Here is a 27,305-nt window from a genome sequence, read left to right as displayed (position 1 = left end):
TCCAAGAATAGCCGCAATATCAGAAGCTTTTGGAGAAGACTAAGATATCCACTGAATATCTCTGGTCTACAGCAACATCCACACTTTAGAGAGAGAGATTTGAATATATTGAAATTCACTTTATTGAACCGTATCAAGATTACTGTGACAGTGACCCTAAGGAGCTGATTCAGACTATTAGGATGTTTGGCAGCGGCTAAATATTAGTATTTTACCACTGAACTGCTACTACTCTCTATACTGAAAATGGAAGAAATTGATGTGGCTATGCAAGGCCAACTGATTGATTTTGAGTGTAATATGTTCAGCAGATTCGACCACCACCTGTCTCTCTTGGAGCTGACACATGCAGAGAAGACTATTCGAGACTGAAGCAGCAACGGCTGTAGAACCCATCGTTCAAGGATGGGAAACACAATTTAAAAAGCACCAGCTTTCTAAGGAGAAAGTTCCTGCCTGTTCCCTACTGAGTGCTTATGAGAGATCCTTGTCTCTTTGTTTATTGAGGCCCTCTGGAGGGAGCCAAATATCATTTCTGCGCTAGGGAGGAGAATCCTGTAGTTAGATCAGCGAAATAACTAATCATTGAGCTTTGTGATCAGACTGAAAAGGCTTTCGTATATATACAGCTGGGTCCCACAATTGTCAGAACTCACCTGCAGCTCTTAATGATCAGCCCAGCCTAGTGGTGTTAAACAAGTCCTCACTGGATATAGACGGAGCCGTATCATTCTGCTACAGAACTGGAGAGGAAAAGCACCTTAATACCGCAATATGCAGATTGGTCTGTGTTAAAAGAATAGGGGCTTCTGCTTGGCTGGGCCCTCAGATTATCGCCATGCACTATCCCAATGTGAGGAGATGGACTCTGTTAGATTTTTAACTTGTGTGGTGTTGTGTGTTTTGTGCACCAGAAATGTATCCCCGCTCTTGGAAGACGGCAGATTATTGTCTGTAAGATCATGCAGAACTGGCATAGGGTAAAAAAAAAAATTTCACTGAAGTGACTCACTCTTGGGTTCCCTACCTTTTTCATAACTATTAATGAAAACTTTATTGTCTTAAGTAATTTCCCTAAGATTTATGAGGTTCACACTTTAAACCTTTGTATATTTATGTTAGACACTGCATTAATGTTACCATGGTCCTATTGTAATTTTATGTAAGAGACATGAGTGGTCTTGTTCTGAATTATATCTAATATAAGCTAGTACTTGAGTACTGTCACTATGTGAGTTAAACAAAGTATTCGTCTTATGGGATATTAAGCACTGGCATCAAGCTAATCTCATAGGCCTTTATTGTAACTACTGCCTTCTCTTATAATTTGTTTTTACCTAGTATATTTACATGCGCAAGAAGCTGGACATAGATTTTCACTCCTATATGTCTTAGTCAGTTCATGGAGTATCTCAATAGCTTTTGCCACTTGTCATATAAGTACAAGACTATGGGGGGGATTTAATAAGCAGCGGATGCTGCTTCGTCCGCGTAAGACCGCTGCTCCTTAACTTGTCCGACACCTTTTAGGTGGTGGACTGCAATCGTCACGATCAGATACGATCAGGATGATTAACACCACCTGCTATCATGTCCAACAGCCATCACTGAATGCCAACAGCATACGCTGTCAGCATTTAACATTGCACAATTAGTTCTGGTGAACTGCTTCTGCAATGCCGCCCCTGCAGATTTGCGTCCAATCGGCCACTAGGGGGTGTCAATCAATCCGATCATATGCGATCGGGTGGATCGATGTCCGCAGCCTCAGAGCAGGCGGACGAGTTAAGGAGGCTTGTGCGGAAACGGGGGCATCAGAGAGAAAAATGTAAAATGTATCATTTTATTACTTAACTATCCTGCACCCCACTGAGAGTTTAATTTCTTCTGCTGGCTGTGTTTACTTAGGCTATTAAATAGCTGAGACTCCAGTATCAAAACTTTCAGTATAGGTTGGGAAACCACAAGCTAAATCATCTATTTCAAAGGCCAAAATAGGGGTAAAGGAGCTACTTGTAAACATGTAAACAATTTAATACACTCCATCAGATAAAATGGATTATTGGGAACAATTGAAATGGGAGAACATTTTGGGGTGAACTGTCCCTTTAAGTTTGCTGCATTTAGTCTGACCCTACAACATGTTACACAGTGATTGCTTATATCAGTACAGGAGCTCATTTTCATTTGGTCCTAACTGGCTACATGACATAATCATACTGAGGAGTCTTTTTCAATTTATATATCCCAGGACATTCCCGAGACAACAAAACAGTGCAAATTTTACTGGCAAAATAACATATTTAAATGTCTACTTTGTATGCAGATATTTATGCAATGCAATACTTGATTACAGATACTACACATATCTGTCCCTATAAAGAACATGAGCTGCGAATCTCTTTGAAGGAGCTTTGATACATGACTTATATTTTTTTTTCTTACCTGTGTAGCATATGAAATATCAGTGATGTGTTATTTCTCCTAAAATATGTTTAACCCTTGATAATTTATTTGTGCAGTTTACAGTATCGTAATGATTTCATTTGTAAAAGTAAACGTGATCCATCATAGACACAAATGAAAAGTGCCTATGATATTCCCTAGAAATTTGTTGTGGTTAACCTATCTGTCTTTCTGTTCATATGGTTTATCTACCAATCTCAGTTCAAAAAGGATTGTATAATCTACTGTCATCAGGGTCATCCTTTTAAAGTAAAAATGTGAATTAAGTTGGCTACTAATAGTGGTTATTATTTTTCAACATATTGGTTTAATTTAAGGCAGTGGTAAGGGTGAACAAGTTATATAATTTCTCAGTTCACATTTAGGGGCAGATTTATCATGGCACGAATAGCGCCAAATACTCCAGTTTCCGTGCGAGCCTTTAGAGTTAAGAAGCAGTGGTCTTAAGAGAAACAAAATAAATGTATTATAATATCTGAATTCAATTTTATAAGTTCTAGATTGCAAAGTCCACTATGGGCAATGAACCATTTACAATTCTCAAATAAAATTCTATGCATGCTAGTGGCTCATTCTTTCAATATATATCCCAACTACTGATTTTAACGTGTCAGTGAAACTTTTGGATTATCCAGTACTGAAGTCTTATGGTTCTAACTGCCTTCACCTTTATTTCGCAGCAGATGTCAATAAGAACCATAATATATTTCTTTAATTTATGTTGTCAGAGTTATTTTGAAGGGGTTATCTTAGTGGCGTATTTAGGTTTTGTGCTGCCTTAGGCACTCAAATTCTGCTGTTCTGCTGCCCCCAAACCTCCCCCCCCCCCCTCCCCCCAAAGGTTTAAGGCCTTTTTCCCCTTAATATTTTTTTGGGTCAGTGTGTAAAATGTTTTGTTTTCATTTTTTTCATAACAATTCAAAAGAAAATGGGCTAGCACTTGCATACAGGTGGGTTGAATTGCATGCATCTCATACCATTTTCTCCCCGAGAGAAGGGAGAGAAAAGGAGAGGGGAGAAAAGGGAGGTAAAGGAAAGAAGGAGGAGAGAGAGAGAGAATAGATAAGTGGGGAGGGAGAGGAGAAAAGGGGGGAGGGAAAGAAAGGAATGAAAGAAGGAGTTGAGAGAAGGGAGGGAAAGAAAGAAGGCAGGGAGTGAGTTGAGGGAGGGAGAAAGGGAAAGAAGGGAGAGAGGAAGGGAGGGAGAAAGGGAAGGAAGGGAGAGAGGAAGGGAGGGAGAGAAGAATGCACTTTGAAACAATCACTGCCCTTTACATGCAACAACATACTGTAATTCCCATCATTCAAGTAATGAAACATTTTAAGTGTCCGTTTACTATTTACGCCATGGGTTCATGAATGTAGAGAAAGCTAGCTATTAGTAGCTAACATACATTAGCACTGAGAGTTTATGATTAGACATCACAAGCTGATCTAAGCAGTGCACAGAGGCATCCAGTCCGTTAGTTACTAAGACCTGCAATAAACACTGCGCTCGCAGACCCACCACAGCTGACAAGGGGAGGCAACATATCGGCACAAGGTCTTCTCCTCCAGCCTCACCTTGTAAGTATATCCCCGGGCCAGTTTCTCACCAAGAACGCTTCCACTGCAAAAATTCCAGCGGCTCTAAATGAAGCAATGGTTTAAAGGAGCACTGCCTGTGAAGAGTGACCTTAAAAGCTTGCACTTTATTGCTCACTGTACTGTGTGCTGGCTTTTAGAGACAGAATAGGGCAGGATGTGCTGCCCCTCCCAAATCTGCTGCCCTAGGCACCGGCCTTGTTGGCCTATGCCATAATATCTGGCTGAGACACTCACAGGGAAATGCCGATGTTTATAATGGTGGCATTTAGCTGTTATTATTATGAATGTTATATGTACCCTTGATCTTTTAAATAGGATACAAAATGGAGAAATAAGTAAGCAGTTGCCCTGAAATTGCTGCCAATGTTCCCACAACATATCCCCTAGGTCACTGTTTTTTAAATATGTCCTCAGGCCTCCCAACCAGGCCAGGTTTTGAGGATATCTGTACCAAAACACACTGCTCTCATCCAAGGTAATCCTGAAAATCTGGCCCATTGGGGAGGCCTGAGGACAGGTTTGAAAACCAGTGCCCTAGGACAATCTCCTAGCAATTTATAAACAGTGTCCTGTTCCTGTGATATTTAAATGCTGGGTATTATAATAATGTAGAGTATTTTAAAAAAAAACTTTAGATTATATTTGCCGCACAATGGAATCCGCTTTGTTGAAATCTGTGATGTAATGTATGCTCCCGCAATCTCAATCCGACGCAGATTGATGCTTGCGTCATTCCAGATGTTTCGAATTCACATTCGACTCTATTTGACCCTCTTCCCAATTTAACAAACATTCAACAGGTACGCTCGCGTCTTTTCTGCCGCAGTGTACCCATCGTTCAAACTGCCACCCTTGAGGCCGAGAATGCCAAAGAAATCAATGGGAGTCTGAAAACCCAGAAAGGTTATGTTAGATGGTGCAAGAGAATGAAGCTTATTACATATTTATGTAAATTAGAAAGTTGATTACAATTGTATACTCTTTCTAAATCACACAAACAACAAAGACGCATGTTCAGTATCTAAATAATATGTTAAATAATAATATTATAATCACAAGTAATTTCAAGAGACAGATTGATTTCAAAAGTAGTTTTAATGACAGGTAATGTCTGTCTGGCAGCAGGACTAGTAGATATAGGGATAAAAATGAAATAAATACGTTACATAATATAAGCTAACTTCATTTTTTTGATCAATCTAATTTCACCATGTTTAACGCATGTAATACAAGTCCCACTGCATTTCGCACCAAATTTAACGCAATACTTCGCACCAAGTTGGACGCAATACTCAAACTCCTAAACAACCCACAAACTAGTGAAATTTTCCACCACTTTTGATTAGGAAATGCATAATTACATGATTTATGACATCAGCCAATCTGATTTAAATATACATTTTCTTAATAAACGGAAAGAGTCGACAGCTGCATTCATTACTTTTGGGAATTCAGAACCTGGCCACCAGGAGGAGGCAAAGACACCCCAGCCAAAGGCTTAAATATCCCTTCCACTTCCCCCACCCCCCAGTCATTCTTTGCCTTTCGTCCCAGGAGGTTGGCAGAGAAGTGCCAGAAGTTTTGATAGTCTCTTATGGAGGGTAGTACTCTTCGGAATGGGACTGGAGTTTTAAGTTGTCCTGTCAGCCTCTCAGTGAGAGCCTGGATGAAAGTTAGAGTCCGTAGATGCAGGGAGAGTCTTTCTGCGAAAACCATCCCGACTCATGTTAACAGCTCCACCAGCAATCAGCATTGACGAGTTTCGCTACCTGCTTTCTTCTCCCAAGTCCATGTCAGAAGCGATGCTACTATCTGTCACACTTGAAGGGCCATGTTCCTGTTCCACGGCGTAGATTCCAGTAAGATTGTTTCATTTTACTTTTATCATACTGTAATACAACTGTTTATCCTAGAGGGGCTACAACCTTTCGGGGGTTTAACTTTAACACAGGGTCTCAGTGAGGCTCCTTTGTATCTTGGAATCAAGAGTTAATATCTCCTGAGGGGGGTTATTGAACAGGGGGGTCTTTAATCATGTTTGTTATGTGATTCTGTCTGCTAATGTGTAGTGACACTTAGGCTCAGGGCTTTTTCGGAACATAACAGCCTATGGCAAGTCATGCGGTCTTTAAGGTCTGGCACGCTTTTTCATGGACTGCACGATACACCTTATGACCGGACGTGGTTACGTTTTTGATCTCCATTTCCGCATTTCTGACTGTGTGGCGATGGAAACATTTCTCGTTCACTGGTGTCTGGGTCCCAGGAGGTGGTGAGATTGCCCCAGCCATTGGGGGTGTAAGGTGCCGTTTATATTTTTCTTATTAGTCCTTTTTTTTTTTTTCAGTATCCCAGTTATGGAGGATTCTGATTTTTTGGAGACGATGTCTCTGATTCAGATTCTACTTCTTGCAAAGAATATGAATTGGCCCTGGTGATACATGCCCATCAGTTATGTTTTGTGGTCGCTCTGTTACTTCCATGGAAGTTTTTTTCAAGAGAGAGGACATGTTTTTGTCCTAGGTTTGTCTGTTTGTTTATCTCTCCCTTTTAGGGGGTGACTTGTGTGGCCTTTGACAGTCCTGGGTGCCCTTTGCTTCAGGCTGGTCCTGACTACGTACAGATCCTTCTGTTTTTGAGGTCTATATCAGACATGTGGTGCCCGTTGTGCCTGGCTGGTCCGGCTGGGGCACTGAGTGGTTCTTACCACCAATGTGTTGTTTTCCTTGTTCTTCGTTTCAAGTTACAGCTAGCATCTAAGAAGACACAATGGTCCTTGGTTTGCTTAGGGGCATGGGGGATTGTATTCAGTCCTCATTGGCCTTTTTAATTTTAGTCAGCCGGGGCTCCGTTGAGATCTGCGACATAACAGTTGGTTCCCAATCTCTGTGGGAACTAGCATACCCTCCTCCCCGTAGTGGGTTGGAGGTTCAGAAGATTTTAGGTCCTTCATTCCGCCAGTTCCTGGTGGACTTGCCTTCCGAGGCTTCCTTGGGTTTGTCCTTTTAGGATTTGTTCCCTGTTTATATTTCTCTTCCTTTGAGTCGAGGCTGTCTGGACTTTGTCCTGTCTTTCTTGACGGCTTTTGGCCGTTTATGTTAGGAAGTTGAGGGCCTTGCGGCTCTTGCCGCTTCCGGGAGTTAGTCGTTTCCATATCGGGGATGATAGACTGTGTTGTCTCCTTTCTACTGCTAGCTTTCGCTTTGGATCTTTCACCAGGACTTGGGATGCTTTGCATTCTTCTCTCTTCAGTGTGGCCTACGGAAAAATAATCTGAGAGGATTATGGAGACTAGTCTGTTTCTGACCTTTTTTTTTTTAAAGTGACTTTGTTCTCGTAAATATTCCCTTAGTCTTGGACTTCGGGAGTGTTTTTCATTGTGCTCTAGAGTGGCTGTGTGACTTTGTCATTGCCTTGCTCCTTTTTGGTAGGGAGTTTGTCTCCTATTAGGGGTGTTCTCTTCCCTTTTGGGCTTGGAATTTTACAAGTGAGTCCTGTACCCGTTTTCCGGGTTAGCCCGGAACACATTCCCTGCGATGTCTGCTCTGCTTCAGACTGGGTATCTTATGCTCCCCTGGGGGTATAGTTGGTTTTAGAACGAGCCTGGGTCCAGGTTCTTGTCCTGATCCTTCTTTGGATGTCTGGAAACTTACGTTCCTGTGGACTGTTCGAGACAGGGTTTTTGTCTCGGATCCTTCTTGGAAGGTCTGGAGATTTTATGATCCTGTTGGACTGGTTCAAGATGACCCAGTGTTTTCAGTGAGGGACTTTTTGCCCTTGCGGGCAGAATGTGCTTCCCTTTTTGGTGAGGGAGTTTTTCTCTGTTGCAATCAACAGTTGTATCTGGATGATTCGTCATTCGGTCCTGGACTTTGATTCAGGCTACGGCTTCCTCATGCCATTGTGGGCATGGGCGCTGTTTTTGTCTGTTCCCTCCCCTTGGGGGGTGGGGTGGTTAGACTACCTCTGTACCGGCTGGTGCTTGGAGGTGGGGGGGGTTTTCCTCTCTCTGGAGGGTCGGAGCAAGTAACTTTTATTGCTTTTATGCAGGGTGCAGCATACTGTGGCTCTGTGGCTTGTTCTGTTCCGACTGTTGGAGATTGAAGTCTCCCTGTTGACTATGACAGGGGTATTGCGCCAGCACTTCCTAAGGGGGTCTATTTGAGCTTTTCTATACCAAGTCCGAGGGGGTTCTCCTTGGGAGTACCCTTAATTTTGGAGGAGTGGATTGGGTTGGCACCCAAGCTCTGTTGGGGGGTGAGCTCCTCTCCATTTTACATTTCCCAGGGGGCTTAGGGTTTGGGATCTCATTGTTCCCCTTGTCTATCAGACATGCCTATCGCTTGGGCTGGTCTGGTGCTTGGAGCAGGATCTGAGATCTGTTTGTTCTGCTAATTTAGTACTCAGATTATGCAAGTTTTTTGGTGAGCCTTCCTTGGGGGGGGATCAGGTGTGGCTGCATCTTGGGAGTTGTCATTGAATGACGGTAGAGTGCAGTGTTTTGGCTCTTCAGGTGTTGACGTCAGGTGTTCGCCTATATGAGCTTGGAGCGCGAGGCTTAGGGCTCGGAATATTTAGATATTCTGAGCTGCTCTTCAGCGGTTTTAGGAGACCTTTGTCTTCAGGTGTCTCTAGGGTGTGGATACACTCTGCTTAGGGAAGATTCTCTTCTCTGTTCAGACTCCAAGATTCTTGATCCCTTGGATGCTGTGCGGACTGTGGTTTGGGTCTGCCTCCCTTTGTTTCTGCTGGATGGTTGGGTTCTTGTTAGCTTGGCCCTGGTTTTGGGGGTTTTAGCTTTGTGTCCTTGGGGCTTGTTTACACCCCACTTCGTGATTGTCTGGAGTCCTTTATGGATGTCTTATCTGTGTCCTTTTCTCCTTTTTGACAGAATCAGTGGTGTAGCCCTTTCTCTAGTAAGGGGTGTGTTGTTGTGGAACCGACTGTCGGGGGACGGTGTCTCTTCGGAGGCTTGTTTGGCTCAGTCGAGTCTAGGTACTGCGGTCTCTAGCAAGGTTATGGACTTCTGTGGGTCATTGTCCTTGGGCCTTTTTCTTTTTTAATTTTTTTCTTGTCTTCGGACAAAGGTGGTTTTTGTTTGGGTAGGTGTTTTCAGGCCTGGTGCCCTCAGAATGGGCTGCCTCTTGTACCCTCCTGTTTTTGCATTCACTGTCCTCTATAGCTTGGGTATTGTTTTCCCAACAGTAATGAATGCAGCTGTGGACTCTTTCCGTTTATGAAGAAAAACTTAAATTATGCTTACCTGATAATTTTCCTTTCTTCAGACAGAGAGTGTCCCACAGCTCCCCGCCCATATTTTTTTGTGGGGCGTCTGTCATTTTGTTCTTCTGGCACCTTTTTCACCCTGATATTTCTCCTACTGTTCCTTGTCCCTCGGCAGAATGACTGGGGGATGGGGGAAGTGGGAGGGGTATTCAAGCCTTTGGCTGGAGTGTCTTTGCCTCCTCCTGGTGGCCAGGTTCTGAATTCCCAAAAGTAATGAATGCAGCTGTGGACTCTTTCTGTCTGAAGAAAAGAAAATTATCAGGTAAGAATAGTTTAAGTTTTTCTACTACCACTAACGAATCAAATTGCTTGATACTTGTGTCATTGATCACTCATCAGAACTTGTAAGTGCCATTTGTTACATTGTGTATTATACTTTGAAAGTATGTATATGTGAAATTAGTATTAAAGTTAGACATTGATGATGACATCAATAGGACACACAGTGTAATATATTTGACAATGATTTTAAAAATCGATTGATGTTTGATTCAACAAAGGGATAGTCTACCTAATATTAAACTGTCATGAATCAGATACAGCAGAAATTAAAATCACCTCTTTACTGTCATGATATTTTCAGTGTTTTTCTTCATTCTCTTGAATTTCATTTTCATTAAGAAATGTCATCTTATATGCCAGCCCATTTTATAACACCTGTGTAGGGGTGGTGTTTAAAACTAGACTGCAATCAGGAAGGGTTACATATATGCAGAGAGAAAACCGCCCCAGCTCTTAAAATATCCATTGATTGCAAATAAATACATATTATAGCCTGATTACATGTTATATTCGCATATTATTCTTGCTCAGAATAATAATATATTTACACTATATACATATAAAGGTATAAATAAACACAGAGATATGAAAGACAACATTGTTTAGAACAAAATAAAATTTAGGGACATGTAAATATGTTTTGAAACGTATGTGCAAAGATATATGTACAAATTCTAGCATTAATAATCATTTTTTTAAAAAGAAAAATACATGAGATAGTCATATCATGATTTCTAGAAGTACAAATTTACATCAATTATCATATATCAGATTTTTTGTATAACTAATAAATAAAAAAATGAGATATTATTGTTGGTTCAGGTATAAATCTAGCTATTTCTTGGACATTAAAGGGACACTAAACTCAAAATTGTTCTTTCCTAATTCAAGTAGAGAATACAATTTTAAACAACATTCCAATTTCCTTCTATTATCTAATTTGCTTTTAATTTTTTTTATATAACTTTAGTTGAAGAAATAGCAATGCACATGGGTGAGCCAATCATACGAGGCATCTATGTGCAGCCACAATCAGCAGCTACTGAGCCTATCTAGATATGCTTTTCAGCAAATAATATCAACAGAATGAAGCAAATTAGAAAATAGAAGAATTAGAAAGTTGTTTAAAATTAAAATACTCTTTCTAAATCATGAAAGAAAAAATTGGGTTTCATGTTCCTTTAACAGATGAAAAATAAACTAATAGCTTTAGAGAAATGTGCTTGTTCATGGACAGTCATGATATGGTATAAATAAAGTTGGAAAAAACAGAATATCTGCAACATTGATGACTCATATTTATCAACCGTCCAATGCTCATCGCTCCGTACTTAAAGCGTTTGTTTTTGACAGACCTTTTAATAAAAAAAGGCATTGTATGTGGATTCGCGACAGCAATGTGTGGCGAGCGTATTGACTCCAGTGAATGCACCGAGATTGACGCTTTGATAAATCGCCCCCCTAGTCTCAAAAGTACAAAGTCTAATATTTATATTATTTACTACATTTTCTTTTGAAAAGTTTGATTGTTGATCCTTATTTTTTATTGCAGATATGGATACCATGAAGTGCAGCGTATGGATGTTTCTACCTCTTGTGATGTGTCTGTTTACTACAACTGGACTCTGGATAGTGTAAGTATACAATGGAATACAAATTTATTTGATTAAAACATATGAAAACCATGTATAATAGTAATACAAAGGTATGTGGACACATGCCAATCCCCTATATAAGCTTGTTGGACATCCTATTTGCACCATAGGATTTAATATGGAGTAAACTCACTTTGCAGCTATAACAGTCACAATTCTTCTGGAAAGGCATTCAACACGATTCAGACAAAAGAGCAGGCCAGGCACTGATGTTGGAAGTGCAAGTCTTGCAATCAGCGTTCCAATTTATGCCAAATTTATGCCGAAGGAGTTTGATGGAATTGAGGTCGGGTGCAGGCCACTTGAGTTCCTCCACACCAAATTATGTTTTCATGGACCTTGCTTCATATACAGGGGCACCGTCATGCAGAAACATGAAAGGGTCTTCCCCAAGCTGTTGTCACAAAGTTGGAAGAAATCAATTGTCTAAAATATCTTTGTTTCCTGTAGCATTAAGATGACTTTCACTGGAACTAAGGGGCCTAGCCCAAACCCTAAAAACATCCCCAGACCATTATCCCTCTTCCACCAAATCTGTAGTGAGTAATGCAACAGATGATAACCAATATTTACGTGCTACAGGCTTTAGCTTCACAATATTAGCACTTAAAATTTACTGGAGCAGATTTAGTAGGGCAGAAATTTCATGAGCTGACTGCCAATGTTTGTCTATAGAGATTTCATGGCTATGTGCTGGAATTTGTGCACCTGTTAGCAGTGGCACACACAAATTGAGCTGGGGGCACTCTGAAACAATCTCATGGGCGCTTCAGTAATGTCACATAAGGAGAGCGGGTTCCGGCATAAACTTCATATGCAGGGGGCGGTGTCCTCGTCAAAACCTCCAAAGAAATTATACAAACCACATATGCCTCCGCACTTGAAGAAATAAAGTAGCCTGTTTTTCCATAAAAGTAAAAAGTTAGTTTATTGTAACAAGATTAAAATCACAAGTCGTTACAAACATAAGAATCGAAGCGTGACAAGTAAAAGCTGCTTGCAGGTAAACAGAGGCTTTGCGGCATGTCTTGAAATGCTGTAATTGTTAAATTTCAAGACCAGCCACAGAACAGTGAGAAAGAAAATCTTCACCTTTAAAATTTAGTTACATTAAAATAATATGTTGTAGTGCAAAATGATAGATCCAAAAACCTAATCCTATATATTCCTTCTGCCCACAATGTATTAGCACCAATGCTTGTCATTAAAGGAACTTGATTCAGATAATACCTACCATTTTAAACAGCTTTTCAATTTACTTATATAACCAAATTTGATTAATTCTCTTGGTATCCTTAGTTTAACCCTTAAACTGCTGATCCATTTCCATTTTCCACCCAATACTGAGCTGTATTGCAGTTTCTGGATGCTGCTAACTTTTAAGCCCCACTGTAAGTTATTTTTCAGTGAAAAACCTACACATATTATTTCAAACTATACCATTATTTTATGTATATCACATGTGCGAAATCTGCAACAAAATGTGGGAGAAATGGTCAAATGGTTACCTTTTCTATACATTTTTGTTGTAATTTAAAATAAAGTTTTTGTTTTAAGGTCAGCATTAATTTTTTTTTAAATACCAGTTTTATTGAAATTAATAAATAAAGTTCAATTAAAGGAAAATACAATTGTTCCAGTCAAGTTTACATAACAAGGCTAGAAGCTGGAATTTTACAAAACGTTAACAATAAAGAAACTGCAACAAAAAAGAAAAAAAAATTGTTTAAAGGGCCATTAAATTTGATATTTCAAAAACACTTTTCTCACTGTTCTGATCATGTTATAATATTGCGACCGCACTGTAACTAATTCCTAAAAAGATTAAAAACATACCAAAAGCAAAATACACAATTTTTAAAATCACGTCAATAATTAAAATAACCATTAAACAATAAAAAAAAGTAACATTTGTATAAACATGTATAATATACCCACATTCACACAACTCCTATAGGTTTAATAGTAAGGTGTTTTTGTTCTTTATTAACAACTAGTCCTAAAGCCTGTGTACACAGTACAATTTTTTAAGTACCACAGTTCCAATCCTTGCTCCCTCTCTCTCCCCCTCTCTTTTGCACTCTCTCTCTCCCCCTCTCTTTTGAGCTCTCTCTCCCCTCTCTTTTGCTCTCTCCCCTCTCTTTTGCTCTCTCCCCCCTCTTTTGCTCTCTCTCTCCCCCCTCTTCTGCTCTCTCCACCCTCTTTTGCGCTCTCTCTCCCCCTCTTTTGCTCTCTCTCTCACACTTTTGTTCTCCCCCCCTCTTTTGCTCTCTCTCCCCTCTTTTGCTCTCTCTCCCCCTCTTTTGCTCTCTCTCCCCCCTCTTTTGCTCTCTCTCCCCCTCTTTTGCTCTCTCTCCCCCTCTTTTGCTCTCTCTCCCCCTCTTTTACTCTCTCTCCCCCTCTTTTGCTCTCTCTCTCCCCTTCTTTTGTTCTCTCTCTCTCCCCCTCTTTTGTCCCTCTCTTTTGCGCTCTCTCCCCCTCTCTTTTGTGATCTCTCCCTCCCTCTTTTGCTCTCTCTCCCTCCCTCTTTTGCTCTCTCTCCCCCTCTTTTGCGCTCTCTCTCTCTTCCCCTCTTTTGCTCACTCTCTCCCTCTCTTTTGCGCGCTCCCCCTCTCTTTTGTGCTCTCTCCCCCTCTCTTTTGTGCTCTCTCCCTCCCTCTTTTGTGCTCTCTCCCTCCCTCTTTTGCGCTCTCTCTCCCCCCTTTTGCGCTCTCTCTCTCCCCCCCTTTTGCGCTCTCTCTCTCCCCCCTCTCTTTTGAGCTCTCTCTCCCCTCTCTTTTGAGCTCTCTCTCCCCTCTCTTTTGAGCTCTCTCCCCCCTCTTTTGAGCTCTCTCTCTCCCCCCTCTTTTGCTCTCTCCCCCCTCTTTTGCTCTCTCCCCCCCTCTTTTGCTCTCTCCCCCCTCTTTTGCTCTCTCTCCCCCCTCTTCTGCTCTCTCCACCCTCTTTTGCTCTCTCTCTCCCCCTCTTTTGCTCTCTCCCCCTCTTTTGCTCTCTCTCTCCCTCTTTTGCTCTCTCTCTCCCCCATTTTGCTCTCTCTCCCCCATTTTGCTCTCTCTCCCCCATTTTGCTCTCTCTCCCCCCTCTTTTGCTCTCTCTCCCCCCTCTTTTACTCTCTCTCCCCCCTCTTTTACTCTCTCTCCCCCCTATTTTGCTCTCTCTCTCCCCCTCTTTTGCTCTCTCTCTCTCCCCCTCTTTTGCTCCCTCTCTTTTGCACTCTCTCCCCCTCACTTTTGTGCTCTCCCTCCCTCTTTTGCTCTCGCTCCCTCCCTCTTTTGCTCTCGCTCCCTCCCTCTTTTGCTCTCTCTCCCCCTCTTTTGCGCTCTCTCTCTCTCTTCCCCTCTTTTGTGCTCTCTCCCCCTCTCTTTTGTGCTCTCTCCCTCCCTCTTTTGTGCTCTCTCCCCCCTCTCTTTTGCGATCTCTCCCCCCTCTCTTTTGAGCTCTCTCCCCCCTCTCTTTTGAGCTCTCTCTCTCCCTCTCTTTTGTGCTCTCTCTCTCCCCACTCTCTTTTGAGCTCTCTCTCTCCCCCCTTTGTTCTGAGCTCTCTCTCCCCCCTTTGTTTTGAGCTCTCTCCCCCCCTCTTTTGTGCTCTCCCCCTCTTTTGCGCTCTCTCTCCCCCTTCTCTTTTGCGCTCTCTCTCCCACTTCTCTATTGCGCTCTCTCTCTCCCCCCTCTCTTTTAAGCTCTCCCTCTCTTTTAAGCTCTCTCTCTCCCTCTCTTTTGTGCTCTCTCTCTCCCCCCTCTTTTTTGTGCTCTCTCTCTCCCCTCTCTTTTGTGCTTTCTCTCTCCCTCTCTTTTGCGCTCTCTCTCTCTCCTCCCTCTCTTTTGAGCTCTCTCTCCCTTTCTTTTGTGCTCTCTTTCTCCAATTTGAGCTCTTTCTCCCCCCTCTTTTGTGCTCTCTCTCTCCCCGTCTTTTGTGCACTCTCTCTCTCCCTCTCTTTTGCGCTCTCTCTCCTCCCTCTCTTTTGCGCTCTCTCTCTCTCTCCCTCTTTTGCGCTCTCTCCCCCCTCTCTTTTGAGCTCTCTCTCTCCCTCTCTTTTGTGCTCTCTCTCTCCCCACTCTCTTTTGAGCTCTCTCTCTCCCCCCTTTGTTCTGAGCTCTCTCTCCCCCCTTTGTTTTGAGCTCTCTCCCCCCCTCTTTTGTGCTCTCCCCCTCTTTTGCGCTCTCTCTCCCCCTTCTCTTTTGCGCTCTCTCTCCCACTTCTCTATTGCGCTCTCTCTCTCCCCCCTCTCTTTTAAGCTCTCCCTCTCTTTTAAGCTCTCTCTCTCCCTCTCTTTTGTGCTCTCTCTCTCCCCCCTCTTTTTTGTGCTCTCTCTCTCCCCTCTCTTTTGTGCTTTCTCTCTCCCTCTCTTTTGCGCTCTCTCTCTCTCTCCCTCTTTTGAGCTCTCTCTCTCCCTCTCTTTTGTGCTCTCTTTCTCCAATTTGAGCTCTTTCTCCCCCCTCTTTTGCGCTTTCTCTCCCCCTCTTTTGTGCTCTCTCTCCCCCTCTTTTGCTCTCTCCCCCCCCTCTTTTGCTCTTTCTCTCTCCCCCCTCTTTTGCTCTCTCTCCCTTCTCTTTTGCTCTCTCTCTCTCTCTCTTTCTTCCCCCTCTCGCTTTCTATATTTCCCTCCTCTCTTTTGGTCTCTCCCACCTCTCTCCCGTTGGCCACGCCCCTTCATGCATGCTCCCACGAGGCCACGCCCCCTTGTAACATCTGCGAGGCCACGCCCCTTGTCACGCTCGCCAGCCACACAACCCATCACGACACGCCCCCACCATGCAGCTTCCACAGTGCGCACTCCTCTGCTAATTAAGGCCAGGTATGTTTGTCCTCTGCAGTCTCTACTGCGCATGACTACATCTGACAAACATACCTGGCCTTTTATTATATAGGATGGAGAATGCAGACATAACAAATATATAGGCGTTCCATGGAAGTAACTTCATCATAAGTTTCTCATTTTAAAAGAATCAGTCTCAGTCTCAGCAGCTTTTAAGTGGTGAGAATTTCCATTATGAGAACAGAATGTACAGTGACACCACCCACACCCCCGTGCCAATATATGAGATAACTGGTGATGTTGGTGGACTCCCTATTATTTCCTATGGGAGACACATAGGCACTCGTTGCAAAATAGTTCAGCCCACCTTCTTTAAAAATATTACCGGATCCAGGCTGGCGGGTAGGGTGTTAGTTGAGGAACCAAATCAAAGGGTTTTGGAGGAATTGTTTTTTAAGACTAGTTCAATATCAGTACTTACTGTTAAACAATAATAAGTTAGATATTTGGGGACACCACCACATACCACATGTGGCCGATTCCACTATTTACGTGTGCAGCATCCCTAACATCTATTGTTTTTCTTGGGAAACAATTGGTGTAATTTTTGTGAAGAGAAATACCACTGATGGAGGATTTTGTAGTTAATTTCTACCATAGATGAAGAAATTGAGGAGGACTGTTGAGCTTTGGTGGGGTAAGATCATAGACTCTAGGTTCCTTTCCCATGCATGACAGGAAAAAACCTGAGGGGAATTTTTTGTGTTAATATTTTATACATTTTGGAAAGCAAGTGAGAGGTGGTTGGTTCCAGGGTACAAAGATTTAAAAATGAGTTCTCTGTTTATGAGAGGTATTGCCCTTTCCCTGCAACTAGGACTGAGATAAGATGTTATTTTCATCTGTAATAATTAGGATAGGAAGCAATGCCCCTAGTTTGAGAGCATATGAACCCCCCCCCCCCCTCACACCCCTATTGGGAACTTGGGGTTTAGAGTTAAAGATGTTAGAGGGGAGGGAGTAGATGTCAGATAAGGGCATTTTCAATTTGCTTGTTCCCAGGCCAGAAAGGTTTCTTTGATTATCGGGTTAAGAGTCGCTTATGTCTGGCGGGGTGCAACATAATGCACCCAGATGACATTTGAGCATAGTTACAAAAAGAACAAAACGTTTTTCAAACGTCTCTGCAAAATAGTTACCTTGAGTTGACCAGCCTTACCTAAGGTGATATAAATAGGGCAGGCAATATTGTGAGCTTACATGCTAAACTGTTGAGAGAGAAGGTAAAGAGCCTAAGGTACGAATCCAGAGAACTAGGTTAAGGTTAGGAGAGAAGATGAGCGCAGCACGTGAGCGAGAAGTTTAGGTGCCTGAGGTAAAAGTCTGAGAAATAGGTTAATGATGGCCATATGAATCCCCTAAGAGAGTGAGTTTTTAGGAAACATTTGAAACTCTGAAAGCAGAAGTCTAGTCTTAAAAAGTGAAGCAATATATTATATAGAATATAGATGGGATTGTGAAGAAGTATTGATAGACAAGGAGAGGGGCAGGTCTTGGGCAAGACTGAAGGTCATTGGTAAGGAGCCTCCTGAAGACTCTAGAGGTTGAACTTGAAGAAATATTATATAGTGAATGAATTGTTTAATTGCATTACTTTTATTTCTTTTAAACAGATATTTTATTGCTGTAGAAGATAATAAAATATTTCCTTTAAACCTAGACAGGTAAGCATTTTCACTTTTTGTAATATCACTGTGACATCTTTAACTGCAGTTATATGAATGTAATCATTTTATACTGCTCTCGAGGAGTAAGAATGGCATTTTATGGGTATATTATTAAATATATGTGTTTTGTTATGAATTGTTTCAATATGAATTTGCTATATCTTAAAGGGACATAAAACCCAAGATTTCTCTTTTGTGATTCAGGTAGAGCATTCAATTTTAAACAACTTTTTAATTTACTTATGTCATCACATTTTCTCCATTCTATTTGTTTAAAAAGCAGGGACGTAAGCTCACGAACGTGCATGTGCCTAGAGCATTATATGGCAGCAGTTTTGCAAGAATGCACTGTTTCCTGCCATATAGTGCTTCAGGCCCAGCTAGGTATCTCCTCACCAAATAACACAATGGAAACGAAGGAGATTTGATAATAGATGTAAATTTATTTTATTTTTTTAATTGTATTATTAGGGGCATATTTATCAAGCTCCGTATGGAGCTTGATGCCCCGTGTTTCTGGCGAGCCTGCAGGCTCACCGGAAACAGCAGTTATGAAGCAGCGGTCACAAAGACCGCTGCTCCATAACCTGTCCGCCAGCTCTGAGCTCTGATTCACACCCCCCTGCTGGCGGCCCATTGGCCGCGAGTCTGCAGGGGGGCGGTGTTGCACCAGTAGCTCTTGTGAGCTGCTGGTGCAATGCTGAATACGGCGAGCGTATTGCTCGCCATATTCAGCGAGGTCTGGCGGACCTGATCCGCACTGGTGGATCAGGTCCGCCAGACTTTCATAAATAGGGGCCTTAGTCTGAATCGCAAAAGAACATTTTTGGTTTTTATATCCCTTTAACATTTCCCTCAGAGCTCTCTTGCTCTAACTGAAGGGTGTGCTTGAGTAAATTGACATCCATATGAATTATTCCATTTTTAAGGAACTTTATATATACTGTGTATATATATATATATGTATATATACTGTGTGTGTGTGTATGTATATATATATATATATATATATATATATATATACTGTGTGTGTGTGTATATATATATATATATATATATATATATATATATATATATATATATATATATATATATATATAGAGTTAATTAGAGTTAGGCTATTTTTAAGTTCAAACAATTTGCTTTAATGGGTCAATTGTTTATAGACAGCTACTGAGTTTAACTGGATGGTTTTGTTTACTAAAATATCTTGAGATAGATTTATATTTCCATTCTCCTTTCTGTAGCTTTGACATAATATGTAAATATATATATATTTATTAACTTTGAATGATTTCTGCACTTGTATAGTATTTATAACGTTATCTGAATATTTATCTTTATTTAATGGGACATCTTACCTATATGCTAAATCACTTGAAAGTGATGTAGCATATCTATAAAAAGCTGATTTGAAAATGTCACATGAGCATCTCTATGTAAAAAAGGAAGATATTTTAGTTAATAATTTCTAGAGTTAGTGCTCTGTGAACAGTTATCCTTCAGCTACTCTATTAACTGTCATCTGCATGGGGAAAAAACAGCCAATTAGCACATTTTATGCACCTCCCTCTAATCATGGGTGCTGCCTTTATGGAACCTAAGTTACACTGCTGGTATCTGAGGGAAAGTTGTTGCACATGTACAAACAGGTCAGCAATGGAATGTAGTGAAAGATAGATTTCAACATGGCAACACTCATGACTAGAGGGAGGCAGGGAATTATAAAATGTATTTAGAACTACACTACTACTACATCTTGTACTCCTTGCTGATACAAGTGAACTAATGCAGGGGGGAATGATGGTATATTTGTCTGTCCACATTTTTAATGATTTATTTTATATATATTTGTAGGAGACCAGATTCGAGAAGTCCACCTTATATAAGGTAACTGGATTTCTTTACATTGTCAAGATTAGCAGGATATAATGAGTCTTTTGGTTGTTTTGGTTACAATGACCCATTATATATTTTTATATAGTATTGCAGGTGATGCACCTCCTGCAAGCTGTGTGTTTAGTCAAGTCATGAATATGGCAGCATTTCTAGGTAGGAAAAGCATGGATTCTGCATTTTGTTTTTTTCATACAATGTACCAAAAATGGTGAATGTGCAACTGTGAGGCTCAAAATTGCACCTCTATATCTTCAGCCAGACAAATTAAAGAGCTTAATTTTAGCTGGCAGCACTGCAGTTTATTCTATAAGTGAACTATGTGCCATGCTTCAAGTGGACAAGGTTTTCTCAATGCATCTAGCCATTCAATCTATATTTACTTATGTACTTTTATCACAGACATTGAGTCCCAAGAATTTATGATAAGTAGAATTGTCAAAGGTGTAACACACCGTTTCCTCACATTTGTGCAGATATCTCACCACTTTAAAGGGACATGGAAGTGAAAATAAAGTTTCATGATTCAGACATGCACAATTCAGAGTGCACCATTTTAAACACTGATCCATGAGAGCATACTAAAGTAGGCTCAGGGTTGTGCATGTGTCTTAAATACTATAAAGCAGCAGTACATCTAACAATGTTATACATGTAGTGCTGAAGACATGTGCACGTTCCTCAGCCTACCTTAGTATGCTCTAATGGAAAAGGATCTGTTTCAATTAAGAATACCTAGAGAAAGCAGGAAATTTGTTACTATAAATCATTTTAATGTGTGTTTTTTTTTAAATACTTTACTTAACTTCCATGTCCCTTTAAGTACATTCCCCACTACAAATTGTATTGTGCAAGTGGATGATTTGTGCTGCATACTTGAATGCGCATCTGCAGTTTGTCTTGAATGAATAATCAATGTATTCTTGATGAGCTAGGTTTCCTAACTGCATCATAACACACTATAAGCTTTTTTTTGTGCTAAGTGATCATTTTGTATGAGCAACTAAGCTCAGTATGTCTGTCTAGGTTTTTTTTATGCACTGCTTCATGATACCACTTGCCAAAATACATTTAAGACCCATAACTGCTGACAGATTTCCTATATGTTGGTGCTTCTGATTTGAAAATGAGCCAAACTGCTAAACAGAAGATTTCCTTCTTAATACAGGGAGAGTCCACAGCTGCATTCCTTACTTGTGGGAAATACTGAACCTGGCCACCAGGAGGAGGCAAAGACACCCCAGCCAAAGACTTAAATACCTCCCCCACTTACCTCATCCTCCGGTCTTTCTTTGCCTTTCGTCACAGGAGGTTGGCAGAGAAGTGTCAGAAGATTTCGGAGTAGTTCCTTATGGAGGGTATCTGCCCTTCGAATGGGACTGGAGTTTTAAGTAGTCTTGTCAGCCTCTCAGTTAGAGCATTGATGAAAGTTAGAGTCTGGTGATGCAGGGAGAGTCTTTCTGCAAAACCATCCAGACTCATATTAACAGCTCCTAAGCAATCAGCATTGACGAGTTTCGCTGCCTTCTTTTCATCACTCAAGTTCATGTCAGAAGCGATGCTACAGTCACACTTGAAGGACTGTGTTTCTGTGCCACAGCATAGATTCTGGTAAGATTGTTTCATTTTTTAATCATGTGAGGGTCTCAGTGGGTCTCCTTTATCTTATGGAATCAGGGGTTAATATCTCCCGAGGGGGATTATTGAACAGTAGGATGTCAATCATGTTTTCTTCATAAATGAAAAGAGTCCACAGCTGCATTCATTACTTTTGGGAATTCAGAACCTGGCCACCAGGAGGAGGCAAAGACACCCCAGCCAAAGGCTTAAATACTCCTCCCACTCCCCTCATTCCCCAGTGATTATTTTCCTTTCGTCCAAGGAGGTTGGCAGAGAAGTGTCAGAAGTTTTTGATAGTCTCTTATGGAGGGTAGTACTCTTCGGCATGGGACTGGAGTTTTAAGTAGTCCTGTCAGCCTTTCAGTGAAAGCATGGATTAAAGTTAGAGTCTGGAGATGCAGGGAGAGTCTTTCTGCAAAACCATCTCAACTAATTTTAACAGCTCCACAAGCAATCGGCGTTGACGAGTTTCGCTGCCTGCTTTTTTCTCTCAAGTCCATGGTAGAGGCGATGCTACTATCTGTCACACTTGAAGGGCCGTGTTCCTGTTCCACAGCGTAGATTCCGGTAAGATTGTTTCATTTAACTTTCGTCAGGATTGTATTGCATTACAAATGTTGTCCCGAGAGGTCACCACCTTGTGGGACTAACTGTAAATCAGGGTCTCAGTGAGGCTCCTTTTTTATCTTGGAATCAAGGGTTAGTATCTCCTGAGGGGGGGTTATTGAATGGGGGGGGGGGTTAATCATGTTTGTTATGTGATTCGACCTGCTTATGCGTAGTGTTACTTAGGCTCATGGCTTGTGGAACATAACAGTCTTTGGAAGTGACGCAGCCTTTTTTGGTCGGGCGCGCTTTTTCTGGACTGTACGGTTCTGACTCTCCATTTCCGCATTCCTGACCGTGTGGCGACGGAGACATTCTGATCGGCTGGTGTTGGGCTCTTAGGAGGTGGTGAGTGCTCCAGCCATTGGGGGTGTCAGGTGCCGTTTAAGTTTTTGGTCCAATTTTTTTATCAATATCCTAGCTATGGAGGAGTCTGATATTGTGGAGACTGACGTCTTGTTTTCAGTTTCTACTCCTTGCGCAGAATGCGTATTGCCCCAGGTGATACTAGCCTATCATTTATGTTCTGAATGCCGTATTAGAGTGCTCAATTCCTCAGGATCGAGGAATCAAGTGGCCACTGAGCCATCCGCCTCTGGGGCCTCTGTCCTCCGAGTGGCAAGTTCCCTTCCACCATCGCTTACTACGCATGCAGGTAACCCAGACTTTGCTTAGCCTTCTCTGGAAGGTGGCTTCTTCCCGCCAGGGGTTTCGGCACAATGTAGCATGTCCATAAGTTTGGCACTGGCGCATATGCAACTTCCAGAAGTTGGTTTAAGATACTGCTTGTGTTCCGTTATCCGGGGCTCTTCAGGCATGGGATGGCCTGTTCAGCTCTCTGGGGGAACGACTGCCCTTAGGCTTCAGGGGGTCAACCTTCGGGGCCGGAGTCGTCTTTCACTCTGGCGGGCTTATGCTGTGCTTTTCAGTATAGACTGACGGGCCTTTGTGTTCTTTTGAGGCACGCTTCGGCCTTGTCAGAAGATCCTATCCTTGCAATCTAAATACAATTACAAATGAGGGATATCCTTTAAGATCACCTGGTGGATTGCTACACATCTATTATATATATATTTTCTCCATCATATATCTGATTCCCATGATTGTACTTATGAGCTTGAGCTAATTTTAACCAGTGTGTGTGTGAGTGTTTGTATGAGTCCTGCTGGACTTAACCCTTTGTCTCCAATAAAGTTTTTCCTGTGTGAGTGATACCTTTTAAGACAAATTTTATTTAAAAACAAATTTATTGGATTTCGCTGATATATTTACCTTAAGACATATAGTGTTGATCTTTGATATAACCTTATCTAAATAAATTGATTCCTCATATTTGTGGGATTTTGTCGATATATTCACTTAGAGAAAAGCAGCCTTTTCCTTTTTTTGCAAAACTTCTTTTTTTGCATCTAATGGTACATATATGTGTATTTTTCTAGCTTTTCTCTAAAATTAACGGGCCAGCACATTGGTGCAAGAATTAATTTACCCTAAAATTCTTATTTATTAAATCCCATTTGCCCTCAGTTCTTTCTTACCAAATACCTATCCTTGATGGATCTGAGACTTCTCAGTCTGCTTCTTCGAATAGCTTACAGAATTAGACATAAGGGGATGAAGTAATCTTCTTATAGTTTTGTTATCGAGTACTCCTTACAGTTTGAGCTTGGTAGAACAGGGTCCCTGTTGGGCCGTTCCTGCGGGTGCATCTGTTCTTCTTAGGTGATAAACCTGCGGGTTGCCTTATCTTTTATTTTAATTTACAGCTCAGGTTGGTTTTATATTCTTTTGGGAAGTTTGTCTGGAATTGATACTCACGATTGTTTGATTGCACTGTTACTTCCAAAGAAGTTTGTTATAAACGTGTTTAGTCGTATGTGTGTCTGCTCCTTCTCCCTCTCTAGGGGGGGAGTCTATGCAGCTTTGACAGTGATGGCCCTTGGTCAGGCTGGTCCTGATTGGGTTCAGATCCTTCTGTCTCAAGGCCAAATTTAGACATATGGCGCGCTGAGTGCCTCACATATTATTATTGTGTTCTTGTTTTCTTTTACAAGTTTCAGCTAAGCATCTGAGTGGCCTGGAGGGTCCGTGAGGCGTGGGGATTGGTTCAGTCCTCATTGGCCTCTCAAGCTGGTCAACTGGGACCTGGTGGAGTTCTGCTGCGACTCTTTCATTGATTCCAACTTTACGGAATGGGTTGGAGGTTGGGAGGATTTAGGACCTCCTTGCCGCTGGTTCTGCGGCTCTTGGAATTGTGCTTTTTGGATTTTTTCCTTTTGAAGTTCTCTTCTTCGGATGAGACTTCAGGACTTGGTCCGTTGCTCCTTAGCAGTCTTGGCCACCGTATGGGAGGGCCTTGTGTTTTTTTTCCTATTTCAGGAATTTAGTCGTTCCCTATCTGGGACGATAGGCCGTGTTGTCTCCTCCAAGCTTTGCTTAGGGTTTTTTCTACCAGGGTTTGGGATGCTCTGCATTCTTTTTCCTTGGGTAAGGTACTCTGATACTCTTGAGGAGATGATGGAGACTAGCCTCTGTTTTACTCACTCTTCGGGTGACTTGGTCATCTGTTTTCTCTGGGTGTTGTATTAACGCCTTTTTGGGGCTCTAGGCTCTTAGTGCGACTTGTCGTACTTGGAGTGTTGGACTCCTGCAAGGGCTTTTCTCTTCCTTTTGGGTTGGGATTCCGAGTGACTCTTGTTCCCGTTCTCTGGGTTAGTCCGGTTATGTTCCCTGTGAGGTTCCCTTGAACGATCTGGCGCTCAGGCCTATAGTTTTTGTTGTGTATCTTCTGGATGTCCAGAAGTTTTATGGTCCTGTGGCTGGTTCGGTGCGATCCAGTTGTTCCAGGGAACACAGGCTATGACCTTCGGTCTAGACAGTTGAGCTGTTAGCAGCTTGTCCAGGATTCTGTGCCTTTTGACTGAGGTGTGTTCCCTTTTTTGGGGAGTTCCTCTGTGTTTCTCTATGACGTCTGGATGATTTTCATTTGGATTTGTTTCCTAAGCCTATAGTTTCATGTCTTATGAGCTTGTGCGCCATTCTCCGCACTCTCCCCTTCGGGGGGTAGTTTGTCCTCCTTATGGGGTTGAGTTTTCCTGTCCTGTGTGCAGGTTGTTGGAACGGGTGTTTTGTATCCTCTAGAGGAGAGTGATCCGCTCTCTGGGGTTCTGTTTCATCTGGGGAGATGATGTCTCCATGTTTGAGACTGTCATGGAGTATCGTGCTGGGTCTTCTGAGGGCTCTATGCATTTCTCTCTTACTCTCCTATGGAGTTCTCTTTGGAGTTCCTTTTGTTAGAGCTCTTGGGTTGGCACCCGAGCTCCATTGGGGTGGCTGAGTCCATCCTTTCCGTCCTCTTTCTGGGGACTGGTGTTTGGGGTCCTTTTTGTACCCCTGTCTTTCAGACCTGACAGCCAACTGTAGTGGTCTGTGGGTTAGTTTGCTGCCTAACAAGCAGAAGGTTGCAGCTGTTTGCACCTTGTCTGTGTGTTGGCAGATTTTTTGCCAAGACTCTATTGTTCGCCTTTGGATCCTTTGTGGTACGGTGAGCCTTTTTGAGGTTTCTGTGCTTTCTCCATGTTCCAGATATGTGAGTACTACTGGCGGCTTTTTGCTTAAGCATGTGCTGGGTCCACTACTTAGTGGATGTTTGGCAGTCTGTTGGTTAGGTTGTGACCTATCTTCTGCTGTTCTTCCTTGCCCACACGTATTTTAATTCAGAGTCATCCTGGTATGACTGTGCGTGGGGTGTTAACCCAGGGGTTTTCCTTCTTGGTTTACTGCACGTATATCGGTTTCTGAAGACTAAAATATTTTGAGTTTCCTTGCATCTTGAGGACTCTGTTTTCAGTTGTCTTTAGGGTGCGGTTGCACTATCTTTAGGAGAAGTCCTTCTCTGTGTCGGACCTCGTTTTTTTCCTGGGGTTTTTGCACATCGGGGGTCTGGCCGTTGCCTCACCTTGTTTTTCACGACTGATTTCAGTCTCTGTGAGCTTGGCTTGATTTTTGGTGTTTTCCTTTCTTGGAAACTGTTTTACCCTTTTTAGGGTCTTCCGGGAATCCTTGCTTGTTCCTTCATTTCCTTTTACTTTGGGAGTTTGTTAGTTGATCTCCTCTCCTGTATGGGGTGTGTTGTTGAGGAACGCTTATGGTGTCTCCTGGAGGCATGCTGGCTCTCTATGCGGTCTCTAACAAGGCTTGTGGACTATCTGCGGGTCAGTGTCCTTGGGGCCTTTTCTTTTTTCAAAATTTTCTCGGCTTTGAACGAAGCGGGGTTTTTTGTTGGGTAAGGGTTTTCAGGCCTGGTGCCATCAGAATGGGCCGCCTTTTGTACCCTCCTGTTTTTAGCATTCAGTGTCCTCTATAGCTTGGGTATTTTTTTCCCAAAAGTAATGAATGCAGCTGTGGACTCTTTCCATTTATGAAGAAAAACATAAATTATTCTTACCTGATCATTTTCTTTTCTTCAGATGGAAAGAGTCCACAGCTCCCCACCAGTGTTTTTATGTGGGGCGGCCGTATTTTTTGTTATTCTGGCACCTTTCACCCTGGTATTTCTTCTACTGTTCCTTGTTCCTCGGCAGAATGACTGAGGAATGAGGGGAGTGGGAGCAGTATTTAAGCCTTTGGCTGGGTTGTCTTTGCCTACTCCTGGTAGCCATTTTCTGAATCCCCAAAAGTATTGAATGCAGCTGTGGACTCTTTCCATCTGAAGAAAAGAAAATTATCAGGTAAGCATAATTTATGTTTTTACTTATGTGATTTATACTGCTTATGTGTGTGATACTTTGGGCTCATGGGCTGATATGGAACGTACAGGTTGTTTTTCCTTGAAGAGCTGCACAGTTTTTATTAAGATTGGAATGCTTTTCCTTTTGCAGGGTGGGTCCTGCATGGCGCACTGTGACCGGCAGTGGTCACAGGTTCCATTTCCTATTCCTGACCGTGTGACTACGGAGAGGAGCGGTTTCTCTATACTGTCTGGGTCATAGGAGGTGCCGGTTGATTTATTTGATTAGTTGCTTATATAGCCTAGCTATGAAGGATTCTGATATTCTAGAGGTTGATCCCTCTGACGGAATTCAATACCTGAGTATATTGTAAGGCGGCCCGGGTAGACCAGCCCCTCCCAGTTATGTTCCATATGCCGCGAGATGGTGTTTCTACATCCAATGTTGAAATGTTAGATACCTCTCAGGACTCTTCGTCCAGTGAGGCACGTCCCCTATGTTCGCCTGATACCACACATGCAGCTGCCCCTTGCACCACTAGTGCTCCGGAAGGGGGCCATTTTCCACATGAGTTTACTGCGCAGTTTTGTATGGCGATGTCTGCGGCCTTAGCCGTTTTGCCTCGTACTGCCTTGCGCAAACATAGGGTTAATCCTTGCTCTCCTGCCCAGGGATCAGGTAAACTGATGGTTGT

At 42.2% G+C, this 27,305-nt stretch overlaps 1 protein-coding gene across 1 annotated transcript in view; it reads left to right on the top strand.

Moving 5' to 3' along the window:
* TMEM150C (transmembrane protein 150C) overlaps positions 1–27,305 on the top strand; it is a 553,275-nt gene that overhangs the window by 478,185 nt on the left and 47,785 nt on the right. Inside the window, exons 4-7 of the mRNA XM_053703357.1 lie at positions 11,173–11,254; positions 17,706–17,756; positions 19,617–19,649; positions 19,744–19,811. Of these exons, the coding sequence (XP_053559332.1) occupies positions 11,175–11,254; positions 17,706–17,756; positions 19,617–19,649; positions 19,744–19,811 (232 nt within the window). The 5' untranslated portion in view covers positions 11,173–11,174. The remainder of the gene's footprint in view (positions 1–11,172; positions 11,255–17,705; positions 17,757–19,616; positions 19,650–19,743; positions 19,812–27,305) is intronic.

This window comes from Bombina bombina, chromosome 2 (genome assembly GCF_027579735.1).
Source record: "Bombina bombina isolate aBomBom1 chromosome 2, aBomBom1.pri, whole genome shotgun sequence".
In the NCBI taxonomy this organism is placed as follows: domain Eukaryota; kingdom Metazoa; phylum Chordata; class Amphibia; order Anura; family Bombinatoridae; genus Bombina; species Bombina bombina.
Note: the sequence above shows the minus strand (reverse complement) of the source record. Positions and strands in the feature narration are given on the sequence as shown.